The 16071-nt window shown below is 57.6% G+C and overlaps 1 protein-coding gene across 5 annotated transcripts in view; it reads left to right on the top strand.

Moving 5' to 3' along the window:
* Positions 1 to 16071, top strand: part of NUMA1 (nuclear mitotic apparatus protein 1) — a 66090-nt gene that overhangs the window by 26888 nt on the left and 23131 nt on the right. For 2 of the 5 annotated variants that reach the window (XM_075015377.1, XM_075015294.1), the window contains 8 exons: positions 5586 to 5658; positions 6283 to 6360; positions 11244 to 11386; positions 12818 to 12900; positions 13302 to 13382; positions 13982 to 14066; positions 14995 to 15124; positions 15380 to 15537. In XM_075015377.1, coding sequence (XP_074871478.1) covers positions 5627 to 5658; positions 6283 to 6360; positions 11244 to 11386; positions 12818 to 12900; positions 13302 to 13382; positions 13982 to 14066; positions 14995 to 15124; positions 15380 to 15537 — 790 coding nt within the window. In that variant the 5' untranslated portion in view covers positions 5586 to 5626. Of the gene's footprint in view, positions 1 to 5585; positions 5659 to 6274; positions 6361 to 11243; positions 11387 to 12817; positions 12901 to 13301; positions 13383 to 13981; positions 14067 to 14994; positions 15125 to 15379; positions 15538 to 16071 lie in introns of all 5 variants that reach the window. The other 3 variants (XM_075015211.1, XM_075015119.1, XM_075015467.1) reach the window with 2 other exon arrangements.

Genomic DNA, 16071 nt, shown 5'->3' with positions numbered 1-16071 from the left:
CACTGGTGGGTGCTACCTCTACCCCCTTTTTCTTTCTCTACATCTGGCTGGCAGTGTTAGTCTTCTGGCTAGTAAGTGTCTGCTCTTCCTCTGAGCTCTGGTTCTACCCACCTCTGTCCTCCCAACCCCAGATCCAAACGGTGGTCTCCTTCGCCCTCCCACCTCCGTCAGCTTTGTTCTGCGGTGCCCAGTGTTAGGCATGCTCGTTGCCGTCTCGGCTGCTGCGCTGTGACTGTGGAAGCCCCGTGGGATGCAAAGGTCACTGTGCTTCAGGTGAGCTGCCCTGGCAGCTCTGCTTACGGTAGAGAGGCAGTCCGCTCTAGAGTGCGCTGGGGTTCCTGCAGCTTCCCTTTGCTAGAGCTCTGCTATTTGGCATCTGAAGCCAGGGGGGTTCAATTCCATCCTCTCGAGCAGCTAAGCTCCCACTAAGCCGCATAGCCATTTAGCAGCCGAGCCAGTGCTGTGCAGGTAACTCGCTCCGTGGTGGGGAGGGGCACTTCAGCCCTAGGGAAGTCTGCACCCCAGCCCCTCATTGCAGCCCCACCCCAGCACCCGCACCGCCAGCCAGCGCCTTCATCTCGCTGCACCCCAATCCTCTGCCCAGCCCAGAGCCTGCCCCACTGCACCTCAAACCCCTCATTGTAGCCCCAGCCCAGCACCCGCACCGCCAGCCAGCGCCTTCACCTCCCTACACCCCAATCCTCTGTCCAGCCCAGAGCCTGCCCCACTGCACCCCAAACCCCATTGCCAGCGCCTGCAGCCCTGTGCCCACACGTGATCTCCCGACAGGTGCGCCTGACACGCTCATTCTGCACACGCGTGGGGAAAAGGAGAGGGCACCTTGCCTGGCAGGGGGTCTGTGCTCACTGCAGCCATCAGGAGGAAAGGGATCCGAGTGCATCAGCGACAGGCTGGTGCTTGGTGTGAGGGCGGGGGACAGCAGTGCAGTGTCTGTAAGTGTAGGGTAGCTCCCCCCCTGCCCCCCAGGCCAGCATTGGAGCTGCTGCTGTGCTTCCCCAGAAAGAGTGAAGAGGAGGTGGAGCGGAGCGGGGGGAGGAGTTTCTTATCAGGGTGTTTGAAATGTGAGAAGGGCCCGGGCGGGAGTCCCTGGATCTCTCCAGAGAGCCCTCCGCCAATTGTCCCCAGCTCTCCCGCCGAGAGGGGAGGCACTGAGGCGTTTCCTGAGGGCTTTCTCCTCTCCCCAAGGAGCCTGATCCGTTCTCAGAGCCCCGGGGAGGGCAGAGACCCTGAAGCGAGCGAAAAGGGTGTGTTGGGAAGCGCTGCCAGGGAAGCTCTAGGGGTGGGAAGGGCTGACGTGGCTTAGGAAACTCCGGGTATGTGTATGTCTCCGCTTTCAGCCCATGCCACAGCGAAGCCTTTGGCGGGCTCTGCCAGGTTAGTTGCCATGGCCATGTCTCCTGGGCATGGCTTTCCAGGGACTTCAGAGGAAAGGGGGAGGCGCCTGTGCCTGAGAGCTCTTAATCTCCGGCCAGCACATGCTAAAGCTGGTGTCCCAGTAATTCATTAACCTTGCTCTGCTAGCTTGGGAAGGACCATTGGCTGGGCTTGTCCCTGGCAGAGTTGTGCAGAGCTCTGTGCATGCTAAGAGGTTCTTCCTGGCACTTCCCTCCTGTCCAGCTCCACCCTGATAAGTGCAGACAAGGCCTCGGAGCCCACAGGGTTCACCAAGGCAGGGATTCAGCCAAGCACATTGAAGGCTGCGATCACCCTCACTCCAGCTGCGCCATGCCCACACCTTCCTCGGTAGCCACACCCGCCCGTGTTCCAGCACACCTGGGGGGGCGTGACTGTCCCTCTCTTTCCAGAGGGGATTTGAAAGCAAGCACCTGACAGCTGGGGGTCACTCCATGTCCCACGACTTTCTGCAGCAGAGTTCTGACTAGCCTCTGGGTTGGTTAATTACGAGCTGCTGATTGCAGTTCCCCCTGCCCAGCCACTTGGCTACTTGTGTTCTGCTGTGTTTCCTGCCCTCCGGACTGTGCAGAGTGTTGTCCTGGGCAGAGGAACGGCTGCTGTGTTTCACCCCGTTGGTGGCCGTGTTTCAACAAAGGGTGAAACAGTCCCACTGTGCTACCTTTTCCTACCAGTCCTGGGCCACAGTGAAATGCAGCCTTGTCCCACCTCTCCTGGAGCTGGGCTTGCGTTGAGAGGCAGCTGAGTTGAGCCCGCTTTGCTTTGTTTCAGCCTAGCAGTTAACTCCTCTGGGTTTTCCTGGGCTCCTGCTCCGTTCCAGAGAGCAGAGGTGCCTGCTCAGCCCTGACAGAAGGGTCATCAGCCAAGCGCAATCAGCTGCTGCTAGATTTCCAGCTCCTAGGCTGAGAACCTGCCGTGATGGAGCAGAGCTGGGTGGGAAGGAATCAGCAGTTTAGTGGTGGCAGAAGTGGGATCTGTGCTGGAGGCTCTTAGAAACCCCCAGCCTCTCTGAGGGCTCTGTCTCGGCAACTCAGTGTGGGACAAAGAGACGTCCTTTGAGGTGCAGGAAGGGACACAGCAGCTGCCACCAGCAGTGAAGGGAACCGGGCAATCGGCGACAGCAGGTTGTCTCAGGCCCTTCTATCACTAACTCAGGGGACGGTTGTGATGGAAAACTGGCTCCCCTCCTGTGACAAGGTGGAGATTGTGAGGATTTTAGCCCCCTGGTTAGGTTGCGTGTTTCCTGCCGTGCTGTATTAAAACCAGGTGGGTGCCTCAGTTTCCCTAGGCACAGCATTCATGCATAACTGGTGATGGGAGTTTCGGTGGGATGACTTCTCATACTGTGGAATGGGTCTCCACGGCCCTTGTAACCTAGGCAACCAGGTGACACCTTTCTTCCTGGGAAACAGGACGCAGGCGGGAGGAGGGGCCTGGCTGGTGTGAATCAGAACTGGGCTGTTGAGTGGGGCAGTCTGGTCTGGCTGGAGAGGGAGGGAGGAGGACCAGGGCCTGGCTCGGGGACCCCCTCTGGGCCCCTCTCCCCAAGGTGGATTGCGCTGACAGCTTCTGGTTTCTGTGCTGTTCTATGCTGTGTCCTGGTCGCTGGATAACCTCCTGTTCTCCCTGTGAATGAGTCACATCTGCCTGCGGGCAGGGGCAGGGCCTGGCTGACCCCCATCCTGTGTGATACCTCCCTTCTCCAGCTGGAGCCTGGGTTTTAAATGTTCATGGGGCGGGGCGGCGGGGGGGAGCGAGGCAAACCCTCCGAGGACCAAGCTGAAATTTGATGTAGGCCACTGTCTTACTGTAGCTGTCGTCAGGGTCTGAATGAGGACGTCCTGCCCCAGTAGCATGCGTGGGCAGAAGGACTGTCTGAAGCACTTCGCAAATGCTCCCAGCCGTCAGGCGTGCTCAAGCCCTGCTGCCACAGGCAGAGCCAGTGCCAGAGCTGGGCCAGAAAGTGGGAGTCCGTGACCTTTGTATGGGTTGACTCCTCCGCCCCCGGCTGTCAGCAGAAAGGCCCTGTAGTGGCTAGGAGGTGAAGGAGGCTGCAGGAGGACAGGGCTAGTCTGAAAAATACTTGGCTTCTGCCTTAATGAGCCTGCAGGGAACCGAGTGGCCACAGCAGCTCATTGTTCTGGGTGGGGACAGCCAGGGCCTTTGGGCACTGAGATGTTCACGTGTCTGTGCGTGTCCAAGAGGCAGTAACGGGGCCTCTCCCATGCTGTCGGGCCGTACAGAGGGAGGTGCCTGCACGGATCCAGGGCAGTCGACCCAGTGGTCCTTTGCTGCGCGTTGGAACGTGACTCCTCCTGTCCCTTACCCAGAGCTTGTGTCTGAGTAGAAGACCCCACAGCTCTGAGTAGGTTAGTTCCTTGTTTGAACCCCTGGCACTAGTCCAAGCCTTCAAAGCGCCGGGGGAGGTGGTTCAAAGTGGTGTGGGGAAAGAGGCGATCCTGCAAGGGGTTGCTAAATCTCAACTGGTTTGGAACCTGCTTCTGTAAATGAACGTGGAGAGTTAAACCCAGTTGTGCAGCTCCAGTTCGCTCCCTCACTGGGGCTGGTTGAGAGAGCTCAGCGTTAATCCCTCTGGTCTCCATGTCACTCTGGCATTCACCCTCTGCTCCCCACCTTTAACTTAGACCCCCAGTCTCTGCATAACTTGGAAGGCCCAGCAAAGGTTAACGTGCGCTCCTCCTCAGAGAAGGAAGGGGATTCAGTGGGCAGCCTGGTTGCAGTTTTCCTTTGAACCAGCTCCTCTACAATCTGCTTCCCCTTGCTCTGTCTTGTCCAGACCAGGCTTTTTGGGCTCGGGTGCCAGTGTTCCCTCTAATTTTTTTTTTCTATCTATGGGCCGAATAAATTTTGTTATGTGCAGATGTGCACCACCCTAGAAACACATGCTGCCTCCTGGGGACAGCTGTGATCAGCTCTGGTAATCAGCTAGGCAGCATCTGGATCTCTCTCAAGCGCTCAGCTTACCAGGAGCACTGGTCAGAGCTGTCTGCTGGTGTCTCCGTCCAGTGCCCGGCACCATGCGACTCTAATATTGGTTGGTATTCAGGCCCTGCTGTAATAAACCTGATGACTAACAGGTGCCTTGTTATACCACGGAGAGAACAGAACCAACCAGCAGTCCGGTAGCACTTTAAAGACTAACGAAATAATTTATTAGGTGATGAGCGTTCGTGGGGCTGATCTGCAGAAGTGGGTTTGTCCCACGAAAGCTCGTCACCTGATAAATTGTTTTGTTAGTCTTTAAAGTGCTACCCGGCTGCTGCTTTGTTGTTGGAATACAGACTAACGCGACTACCCCTCTGTTACTCCCACGGAGAGAACAGTTAGGGAGGTGACATCAGACACACTGCAGAGCTTTTAATGGCTTTCAGCGGAAACATAAGATGCAGACCTTGACCTCTCTGACAACACAGGTCAAGGCATTTCTAATTGGTACCTGAGCTATGTTTCAGCCTGGAAAAGTAAGACCTTCCCATGGGGATGTGCCCCACTTGCTGTTCTTCTGAAACAGCTGTAACGTTGCTGTGTGCGGCAGGAAGGCATCTGTTCTACTCCAGAGGTGGCCACACTTGTAGGCTGGATGACGGGATTCCCCCTGGACTAATTAGTAAGGAATCTTGCCAACGTTCAGGATGAAAGGTGCTAAATAAGTATCTGGCAACACCCAGCAGCAGAGATCCAGAGGCCAGGAGGCCTGCATGTATTTGTTTCTGCTACAGTCAAGACTCTCTGTCACTGCTTTTCTGTCAGTGAACTGGGGTGACTTCAGTGTTTCCTGTAAGCCAAACACTTGGGCATCTGCTCAGGAGAGATTGAGGTGCAGCTCAGCTGAGTAGCAGAGCGCCCGCAGCCGGCAGCCTGGGCTTCTCCTGGTGGTGCACAGCTGCACACATCTTCATGCACATAAAATTTATTACGCCCCAGCTGGAAAAGATGAGGGGGACCCCTGGATGCTGTTCCATCCCTCCTGTGAAATGTGCTGAGCTCCTCGGAGGGGAGATGCCAAAGAAGCAGAGTTGCCTTTCGTTAGTTCTCCCTTATCTGAACCAATGCCCGGTGCTGATTGTGCAGGGATCCGCTTGCTCCATTCAGCCTTTAACGATATATTTTTTTTTTCTTGGCCCTTTTAGGTTTGGAGGGTAACCTGGCAGCGTCACAGCGATGTCTCTTCATGCTGCGAGGGCCAGTGCTCTCCTGGCCTGGGTAAAGTCTCCTTGCCTGACTGTTTCTGCCCACCCTTCCTGCGGTAGGAGGGGATAAGCTCTTCTCCCGTTGCAAGGGCTCCTGAACTGCTTAATCTGTGTTTGGGAGCGTGCGCATCTCCGTGGGGACGTTGGTGGGGTGGTGAACCGCCTCTGCAGCCTGGAGCAGCTGTTAGCGTGCGTGCAGCCCCGTGGGACCTGGGGCAGGGGGAGAGGTTTGCTCACCGTTCCTGCTGTGGAGAAACTGGAAGCACCGTACCTGCTTATTACTTCCTTAGAAACCTGCCCCGAGGCCAGTGTCATGCCAAGTCTAGGTGTAAACTGAGGCAGGATGTCTTTTGAAATCTTTCTGCTGCCTGCCAGCGTCTCCAGGGAGACGTGCTGTGCCCGAGGCCTGGGTCTTCCACCGTGTGGCTCTCATGTCAGAGTGCAGGAGTCGTGCTGGGCTTACAGCTCGCAGTGGTGGCTGGGGCGGGTAAATTCGGGGCTCCCAAGGGGACCAGCTCCTGCCACGACATCTAGGCTTGTAAGGCCAAGGCCGCCCCGTCAGGCCCTGGCACAGCTGGGCGACCCAGGCTTGCTCGAGTGCTCCTAGCTTGTGCCTGTCCTGTCCCCAGGTGAACAGTCTGAAGGTTGACAGTCCCCTGCATGCTCTGTCGCAGCTTCAGGACTGCAGTGTCTTCCTCAAGATCATCGACAAAATGTGAGTAGAAGCAACTCCGGAGTTCCCCTTTGAACTGCCCTGCTGGTCTCGAAGCAAGAATTCCAGGGTTTCACGCTGCCACCCGTCACTCTGGCACCCGAGTGCTCACCTGGTCCGGCAGGGGTCCTGAGCTGCCTGGCGGCAGGGGAGCACTGGGAAGGGTCCCTTGAGCTCTGACAGGAGAGGCGGGGTTGTAACCCCGGTTTCTTTGTACGGTGCGCTCTCCAGTCCCTCCAATACCGGACAGGCATCAGACCGTCTGTTCCTAGCATTCAGGGTTTGAAGCCTCTGCCCTGTGGTGAGAGAGCCCAGTACCCTGCTGCACGTTGGTTCCTTACGTTGTTACAGCTCCAGTCCCATCTAAAACGCAGCCGATCGCGGTGGTAATGATCCCTGTGCCGGTGCAGATCTGCCCTGAGAAGCAGCTGGTGTGAATGACGCCGGGGAAGGAGAGGGGGCCCTTGGGGTACTCTGTCCATTGTGCCATATCTGACTTCTCAGCCCTCATCAAGGGAAATCTGCATAACCCCATCAGCCAAGGCGCCTGGAGCGTAAATCCCTAGCTTTGCTAGACACCAAACGTCACACCCGCCATAAAGGCACTGGGTTTATCGCTCCTTACAATGATCTGTAAGCCACTCGCCCCCTTAGCCCCTCTGCTGTCCCAGGGCAAAAGCGGCCTGCTTCACCTGCAACGCGCTCGTCTCGCAACATGCATGCACTAATGCCTTCTGCCAAGCAACCTGGGCTGCTGTAACGCTCCCAGGCGAAGGTGCTGGGAGCTAACTACTCCCCCTGCAGAGGCGGTCTGTAGCGCTTTCTCCCAGGGCTTGCGCTGTGGCTGCGGCGCCTGTTTAAGGCGCTGCCGTGGCTGCTCGTTAAACTCTGAAGTGTCGACAAATCCTGAGTGCCTTCCTGAAACCTGCAGAAAGAAGAGCTTTGTGTGAGCTGGAAAACTCATCTCGTTCAACAGCAGGAGGTGGCGCAGTAAAAGCTAATTTCAGCCCTCTCCCCGCCGCGCACACCCTGTCTTTCTCATATCCTGGGGCCAGTACAACTCAAGCACAGGGGCAGGAGTGTTAAAAGAACTGTGGCCAATGGGGAAAAAGGGGGTGGGTCCAACTGGCAGCCTTGCAGGCTCCCCTGGACTCAAGCAGGGGCTTCCCTTTCATTCCCTCCCAGCCATTGTGGTTTAGGGTAGTTTTGTCGGGCAGATCCTGCCTTCATCGGCAGCCTTTATCAGGGCTCCACAGGTGTAACCAAGGGCAGAATGTAGTCCTGCCTCTGATGATCCTCCATCCACCATAAGGGCCAGCTGGGCTTTGGATGGGGGATGATCAGAGGACTTACCAGAGCGGTTGGCTATGAAGAGCTGGGTGGGGGGTTACCCACACTCTAGGGCACCCCACCGCTACCCTTCCACGTGCTCAAGGCAGTGGTCAGTTAATTTAGGCACTCCCATCCTTTCCCAGTTCCTAGGCTTCTGGGGAAAAGCACCTTAACTGTGCCTAGTCTGCAGGGCTGAGGACAACCCTTACACCAGTTGCTAGGGCTCAGGGCGTAATCTGCAGGTTTGTGGGGTCTTTTACCAGTGAAAGACCCTTACCCAGAAATAGTCTGAACCTCTGTTTGTTAGCAGTTACTGCCATGTAATGCACATGCTGAGTGTGTAATGCCTACCGCTCCCCGTAAGAGCTGAGATTTTCCTGGTGGTCAGCCAGGATCCCGTCATCCGCGGCTCTTCCAGCTCCTGTACAATGTCATGGGCAGAGTTTTGCTCTGAGCTTGGGCCAAATACTGCAGTTTGGTTCCAAAAAATTTCATTTTGCACCCCAGTTTATGCAGTGACACCCGAGTCCTGCTTAGCTATCCCTCAGCCCATTGTTTCACACTTGGGTACCACACACGAATTCTTTGACCCGTTGGAATGTATTGTGAAAGAGTTCTTTTAAAGTCACGCCCCCTTGCTTGATTTAAACTTAGAAAATTAGTTATGTAACAGACAGAAGCAATCAGAGAAGCAGACTGAAACCTTGCAGAGAAACAATAGAGCCATGTGGACCCGAAAGCCAAAACCATAAAGAAATATAGATTTCACAGTCACAGATATTAGTGATTCCTTGCCATGCTGTTTTAGGCCTGTTTCTTTGTCTGGCGGGGAAGGGGACTGGTGGGCCAGGCTGCCGCCTTAACAGCCTGGCAGTTCTGATGTGATTAGATGGGATGTGGGGGGACAACTTTCTGCTATCCAAAGGTGGCTGTGGACCAAGGCCTCAGACCTGCCACGTGTCAAAGGTGATAATCTCATTCTTCTTGCTGAGGTTGACGCGTCTAATGCTGAAGTTGTACAGGACGGCTCTGTGCAGTACATAGGTGCCGTGATCCCATAGATGACCCTTGTTCCAAGCTGCACCACTCCAAGGCCAAGCGCTCCCTTGTCAACGGTACATTTCTTGGGGAAACCCCGACAGTGGTTGGGCAGTTCTGTAGCAGGTGGCTTTCAGAAGTGAGGGTGCTGAGCAGGGTTTCCTCTTAAATTTTTCCACTGGGGTGGAATAAATTTTCTTATGTGCACCAAAGCATGCATGGATGCGCACCACCGGTAGACACGCATGCCACCAGCTGAGGGCGCTCTGCTAATCAGCTGGCTGGCACCTGAATCTCTCCTGGGCAGCCGCCCAAATGCTCAGAGACCTGGGGGAGAGGAAGTGTTGATGTTTTGGAGAAAGGCTTTGTAGGAGTTGCTTTTCTGGAGCAGTGTTTGATGGCTGCATGTTGGTGCAATAGCGTCAGAGGTGATGGAAGCTGAAATAAAACCGAGCATGTGCCAGGGTTCGGTCGATGTCATTAAGACCCATTCACATTCCAGCACTGCAAACCCTTCCTTTAGCAGTCTTTGGGGAAGCCTGTCATCTATAATTAGCTCTCCTGCTAGGTAATGAGAGACCCCTGCTCGACAGCAGGCTGACTTTGTCTGGGGCGTGGAGGAAGGAGCTGCCTGCAGGGGATATATTTAGTCAGCCTTGGCTAATCTCCATCTGCTCTCTACTTCAGATGAACAAATTTAGCTGTGCCAGGAGCATGCCCTGTGTGGACTGGCTGGGCCTGGCAATAGCAGAGGATCAGAAAGCAGGGGGCTGTAGGGAAGGTGAGGTGGGACCTGCTAGTCAGCAGGTGAACTCTCCGGCCTGTCAAGACACTGGTGTGAAAATCCCAAGGTGCTGATGCTCTGCAGGCCAGTGACCAAATTCCAAACCCAAAACCAGCCTTGTGCGTTTTTTCACTGCCCGGCTAGTTCCAGGCCCTGGTGTTTTTTTCCCCTGCAAGAGCAGGGGATGTCAGACAAGCCTGATGTTCCCAAGGCTTGCAGGCCCATGTGCTGTCCGAGTGTCACCTAGTGCCATCAGCTCTTGTGGGGGAAATGTGGCCTGTTGAAGTGGGCCCTTAACTCCCTGTTCCCGTCCTTAAAAACTTGGTGCAACTTTAAATGCAACTATCGGACTGAACTCAGGGTTGGTATAAGAGCCTCTCCACTGACTCTTAACTGGTGCATGTAGGTGCATCTGTCAGAATCTTAACAGATTGGTCAGAGCCAAGCGTGAGAACTCTCTGAGCTATTAGCCCTAGGAGAGCCGCGTGCCAGGAGTGCGAACGCTTCAGAAGCTTCCCAGGTAGCAGGAGGCACTTTCCACACTAGAGCCTGCTCTGCAGCTGCAAAAGAGTAGTTCTAATCCACCAGCGGCTTCTCGCCCGGTTCGAAAGAGCCGGGGGCTGGGCTTGGCTGCGCTTTTCCGATCCAGAGAGTTGGGGCTGTGAGGCTGCATCTTCACAAAACCAAAAGGCCGTCCTGGAGCAGTTTGAAGACTTAACAAAACCATTCATTAGGTGACGAGCTTGAGTGGGGCAGACCCACTTCTTCAGAGCTGGAGAACCCTGATAGACGGAAACTGACAGCGCGAATCGTGCAGACAGGCAGGTAGAAAAGAAAGAAATGGAAGGTGATGAATCAGCTGCATAGGACGGGGGGTGGGGGGTGCAAAGGGGGGGCCGGAAGAGAGGGAAGAAAATGACTTACTGCAAGTGTCCCCTAAGTGGGCTTCCTGGAAACACGAGGCATGTCTGAGCTGGGGAAGCTGTCCTAGTAATGCGTAAAGTAATTGATACCGTTGAGTCCCAGGTGCAGAGTAGTGAAGTGGAGAACGAACGGCAGCTCGGATGTCTCCCTTTGCAACCTGGTGCTAGTCTCTTTTTTTCACTTTTTTCCTATTGTTCTGTTAATTCTCGTCGTGCCGGGTTCCGTTTAGCAGGGTTCCCCAGCTCTGAAGAAGTGGGTCTGCCCCACCCAAGCTCATCGCCTAATGAATGGTTTTATTAGCCTTCGAGGTGCTCCAGGACTGCCTTTTGTTAAATCCGCTGCCTCATTTAGCAGGGAAAGGTGTATTTGCAAGCGCCCTCTGCCGGCCAGTCACCAGCAGTGACTAATTCCCAGAGCTGGGCTGTTCGGTCAGTTCACAAGTAGGGCAGCGAACCAAAGCCTGGCTCATGCCAAGCTCTGTACAAACAGGGCGGGTGGGGTCTGTGTTTACCAGTTGGAATGGGGGGTGGTGGTTGCGCCGTGTGTGTGTTTTTGTGGAGGGTGTAGGTGGGAAGAGATGATGGCCCTTCTGGCCAGGGTCTGTAAACTGTGTGATTTGGGCACGCTCCCCCGGTCCTGGCCAAGAGACTCTGATCTTGGCTGTGCTTGTTACTTGAGCTGGCCCAGGAAATGGGCGAGGCGTGCAGTCTGCTGCGTAACATCCAGCCAGTCCGCTTTAAAGCACCAAGCGCTGTCTGAGCAGCACTCGAGCCCCGAGTATTCAAGTCACCCGTGTGCACTCTTTCAGCCATGGCTCCCAGGAGGGACAGGCCGTTCTGCAGCAGCCCTTGCCGGAGAGGATTGAGTTCATCTGCAGCTTCCTACAGAGTAAGAATCTCCTCGGCCCGGCCCTCGGGGAAGCATCTGGGTTTGAACTCGCCGTCTGCCCCCGTGAGCATGCCTGGATGCCAGGCTCTTCTGGGTAGAATAGGTCAGGCTCAGGGTCACTGAAGCCACCTAGGCTCCTGGGAGCTCAGCAGTCCTGCCCTGGCTCCAGAGCAGCAAGCGGCTGTGTTTCCTAAGGGCACCTGCCAGTGCAGGCCCTGGAGCAGGGCTGGGCAGACTATGGCCCGAGGGCTGCATCCAGGCTGTTGGCCATTTCAGTCTGCTCCTCCAGCTCCCACAAGGCAGTGGGGCCTGGGGCTTGTCCTGCTCCAGGTGGCTCCTGAGAGCACAAGGACGTCCCCGCCTCTGGCATGCTGTCCCCACTCCAGCTCCTGCTTTGACGTGGCCATTGGCCACGCGGGGCGGCCAGAGGAAGCGGTGCCTGTGGACAGGGTAGTGCACAACGCCGCCAGCCGGTGCCTCTGTGTGGGAGCCTTGTGGGGACATACTGCTGCTTCCGGGAGCTGCTTGATGCGATGCTGCCCGGACCCTGTGCCGCTAACCTTTCCCCCTCCCCGTCCTCTGAACCCTTGGTCCCAGCCTGCAGCACCCCGCTGTACCTCAGAGCCCCCTGCCCCAGCCTGGAGCCCCTCCCCCTCCCCCCAGGCCCTCTGACCCCCTCAGTCCCAGCCTGGAGCCCTCTTGTGCACCCGAAACCTTCCATCACAGCCTCAGCTCAGAGCCTGTATCCCCAGCCGGAGCCTTCCCTGCATCCCAACCCCAGTGTTGCCGAGGATACGATTTCCACACCCTGCTGCGGGGCAGTACCCCTCAGCCCATCTCAAACAGGGCTGACTTCCAGGGGCAAAGGCAGCGCCAAGCGTGAGCAGCTAATGCCAGCTCACCCTCAGGGATTGCCCTGTGCCCCAGCCAAACCCAGCTAGAAGACCCGCGTCAGCTTACAACCAAGCTGCCCCCTCCCAGGGAAGTGCAGACCGAGCGCGGGGTGGGCGGCTTGCGGGGAGCTGGAGGTGGGGAGGCGGAGGGATTTGCGGCAGGGGGCGGTCGCCTTGCCAAGGGGTTAGATCCGTCCGAGAGCCGCTGCCTGTGGAGCGACTCAGAGGTTCCCTTTTCCCCCCATTTCAGCTCTGTGGCCGCTAGCTTACACTGGCCCTCATTCTGATGGGCCCTGAGCAATGTTCCCTCTGATCCCTTCCACACCTGTTTTCACATCTGGGCACGGAATAAATTTTATGTGCACCAAGACGTGCACCACCAGTGGGAATAAAAAATCCAGCTGCGGGCGCTCTGCTAATCAGCTGGGCGGCTGCGCAAGCACCCAGCTTCCAGGGAGCGTAGGGGTTGGAGTGGGAGGTTGGCCCACGATGGCATTTGAAAGGGGAAGTGAGGGAGGAGGCCCGAGATCCCATCTAACCCACCCGCCGGCAGTGCAAGAGTAACCAGGCGTGTGACTAGAACTCTCTGGATTCTCTGCAGAGCACTGCAAGCACAAGTCAACCACGGAGAGCCCCGTGTCCCTGCCCAGACTCCTGGAGGGAGAGGAGCTGGAACTGGCCAAGGTATCTGCTGCTGTCGTGTGTCTGCGCCTGGACCAGCTGAGCCTGTCCGGGCCTGGGGAGGGTTACGGGCCCTTCAGTGTAACAGTTGCCTGGGGTGCTGCCTGCCTGTTGAGAGCTGAGTGCAAGGCACAGGCCCCAGAGCGCTCCGGAGCCCTTGGGTGGAGCGAGGCGGCTTAGCACCTCCTTCCCCCCTCCCCTCCCCTCGGTGCAGGCGTCCTGACCCAGGCCTTGTTCACGAGGGCCTGGGGGCTGCGGTCGGGGACCTGCCAGATGCCCTGAGCACAGGGCGAGGGTCTGCAGCCCGGCAGGGGCAGAAAGGCGGCGCAGCTGGCCCTGCGCAGCTCCCGGAGTAGGGGGCTCAAGAGGCGGTGCCCCACTGCGACGCTGCGGTGTGTTTCCAGGTGACCATGCTGCTCCTGTACCACGCCTCCATGAGCACCAAAAGCCCCAGGGACTGGGACGAGTTCGAGTACAGAATCCAGGTAACCCTCAGACTCCTGCTCCAGGCTGGGCTTGACTCCCCCTCCTCCTCAGCTACCGTCCGGTTCCTGGTTGGGTTCTCCCTACAGCCCCTGCCCAAGCAAGGAGGGGGAGCACCTTCCTGTGTGGGCCAGGCATCCAAGCAGAGAGCCGTGGTGTATGGGCCACAGCTTGTGGGGGAAGGGCTAGATTCATCTCTGCCACTGAGCTGCAGTGTGGCCTTGGGCGAGTCACTTCACCTCATTCCCAGTATTTGGGAACTGGGCCTAGCGGGGACCTGCCTTGCTCGGGGCTGAGAGGGCTGCAAAGGAGGATGACTTCTGCACCTCAGCTGCCAGTGGATCCACAAGCCCCTGCTGGTGGCAGGTGGATTCAGTGCCTGAGCAAAGACCCCTCAGACCCGACCAGGCCCTAACATCTGGGTCACAGTGTCAGCTCCCCAGTGCTTCCCCTTCCCAGTGTGACGGGCTGGGGCAGGGAGAGGTGCCATCCCGTGGAGCTGCCTTCTCGGTGCTTGCTGGGTGCTAAGCCACAGCTGCTGGTTGGGAGGACCCGGGCTGCGACCTCAGCAGAGCTGCTGACGCTGGGGTGTCTGTCTCAGGCCGAGCTGGCGACAATCCTTCGCTTTGTGCTCGACAACGAAGAGAGCCTGGGGGACAACTTGGAGATCTTCCTGCAGAAGAAGGGTGAGTGCCCTGTGCCAAGGGGGAGAAATGGCACCTCGGTCGTACGGAGCCACCAAACCCCAATCTCACCGGGGCCTCGCTGAGCCTGCAGGTTCAGAGAAGTGCTCCTGGTGGGCCTGGGTGGGGACCATCCCTGCGGGCCTGAAGCCTTTGGCACCGTCCTCCTCTCTTACCCGCCATCCTTCCTGGGGCTTGCTGGCCTCATGAAAACCACGGTGCTGAAACTGACTAGCCGCAGCAGTCCAAGAGTAACCTAGCTGCAAAGCCGACTTTCCCAACAGGGGCTGCTGCGAGCCCCTGACACGACGTGGCCCTGGGACGCCACGTCTGCTCTGCTCTGGTTGCCTTTCCCTGGGGTCCTGCGCTGATGTACAATGCTTTATAGGGTCTCTCTTCAGAGGTTGGGGGGCGGGGAGAGTGGGGGAATCTCTCCTTTGCTGCACCAGCGGCTCTGGCCGTATTTCCGGGCCCAGCATTCCTGTCTGCGCCAGTGCTGGCCCGGCACAGAAATCCAAGGTCAGAGCCACGCTGCGTCAGCGTAGACAGTTCTGAACGTTCATCTCCCATTCCAGGGGATCCAAACGTCTTCCTAAACAACACAACGTTCAGCACCACTGAAAAGCAGCCGCCTCTGGGGAGGGAGCTAGGTGGGATGCACACAGCGCAGCTTGTGGGGAGGGAGGTGTTTGCCCCAGCCACCAAGGCAGGCAAGGTAAACCCTTTACTCCTGGGTTCCCACGTAGAGCGACAGGACCGCCCGGGAGGAGGGGTTAAGGCCTTACCTGGCACCTGACAGTTCCCTGTTTGGAAGCTGGCCTGGCCTGGGGCTCCTAGGAACGGAGGCATTGCAAACCTGAGGCTTTCTGTTCCGAAGCGGTCCCCTGTGGCAGCGACTTAGGCAACTCAGGCTTCTGTTTGATCTCCCCAGTGCCGCTTTCGTCCTCCAGCATCTCCAGCACCAGCTCCGAAGAGCAGTCCCCCGTGTTCTCCCGCCAGGGCAAGCGAGAGGTGCGCTTCCTGGAGCTGCAGAAAATCGGCTCCTCCTCCAGCATGAACAAGTACGTTCTCGGCTCCCTGGGGAGCCTGGCTTTCGGGGGTCGGGGGGGAGCCCAGCTTTAATGGCATCCTGGGGCCCCAAGGCAGGGGTTCAGCTCAGCAGGGAACAGCTCCTTCCTGAGCACTGGTCCCTTTCGCATCGCAAACCTCTCCTGCTCAGTACAGGGACCTAGCGAGTGGCAGAGCAGCTCAGACGGGGTCGGCGTTGCTACCCTGACAGCTCTGGTATCGTTACCCAGCTGGCTCTTTCTTTGCAGCCTCCTGTCTGGCTCGCCCGCCTCCCCCATGGGTGACATCCTGCAGGCCCCACAGTTCCAGCTGAGACGGCTGAAGAAGCAGCTGGCGGACGAGAGGGAAAACCGGGATGAGCTGGAGCTGGAACTGGCAGAGAACCGCAAGCTCATCACAGAGAAGGGTCAGGAGCTCTTGCGGGGGACCAGGAGAGGCGCCGCATGGCTGTAGGGTGCATTGGAGCCCTCCCTTCCTCCCGCGCAGTGGGGCTCTTGTTGGAGGGCAGAGACGGACAAGTCCGGCCCATCTCTGCTCCCCAGTCCCTTCCCACACACGGGGGCTGCACTGACTTGTTCTGGGGGCAGGCCCCCAACAGCGCTGGGAAGTCCCAAGCAGTGGAGCAGGTGTGCGTGGAGGGGGTATGGGGTGAGCCTTGAGACGCACCTTGTCAGCCCCTGCCCTTAGCGGGAGGTGTTCTGTCTGTGCCTGCAGCCCGGCAGCTGTTCAGTGCCCCTTGCCGCAGCCAGCACCAGCACCGTGGGGACCTGACCAGTGTCAAGCCAGAGAACTTGCCGGACCACGGGAGGTCAATATTGTTTAGCACATTACCAGCACTTCCACTGCTCACTGGGCTCTGAGGAGACATTGTGGGGTAAATTACAGCTAAATAACAGCCCAGAACACAGAGAGCCAGGACCGGTGGCTGGGCTAGAGAGCT

The sequence above is a fragment of the Carettochelys insculpta genome, chromosome 1, assembly GCF_033958435.1.
Source record: "Carettochelys insculpta isolate YL-2023 chromosome 1, ASM3395843v1, whole genome shotgun sequence".
Classification (NCBI taxonomy): Eukaryota; Metazoa; Chordata; order Testudines; family Carettochelyidae; genus Carettochelys; species Carettochelys insculpta.
The sequence above is the reverse complement of the archived record's forward strand: the minus strand, read 5'-3'. Positions and strand labels throughout refer to the sequence as shown.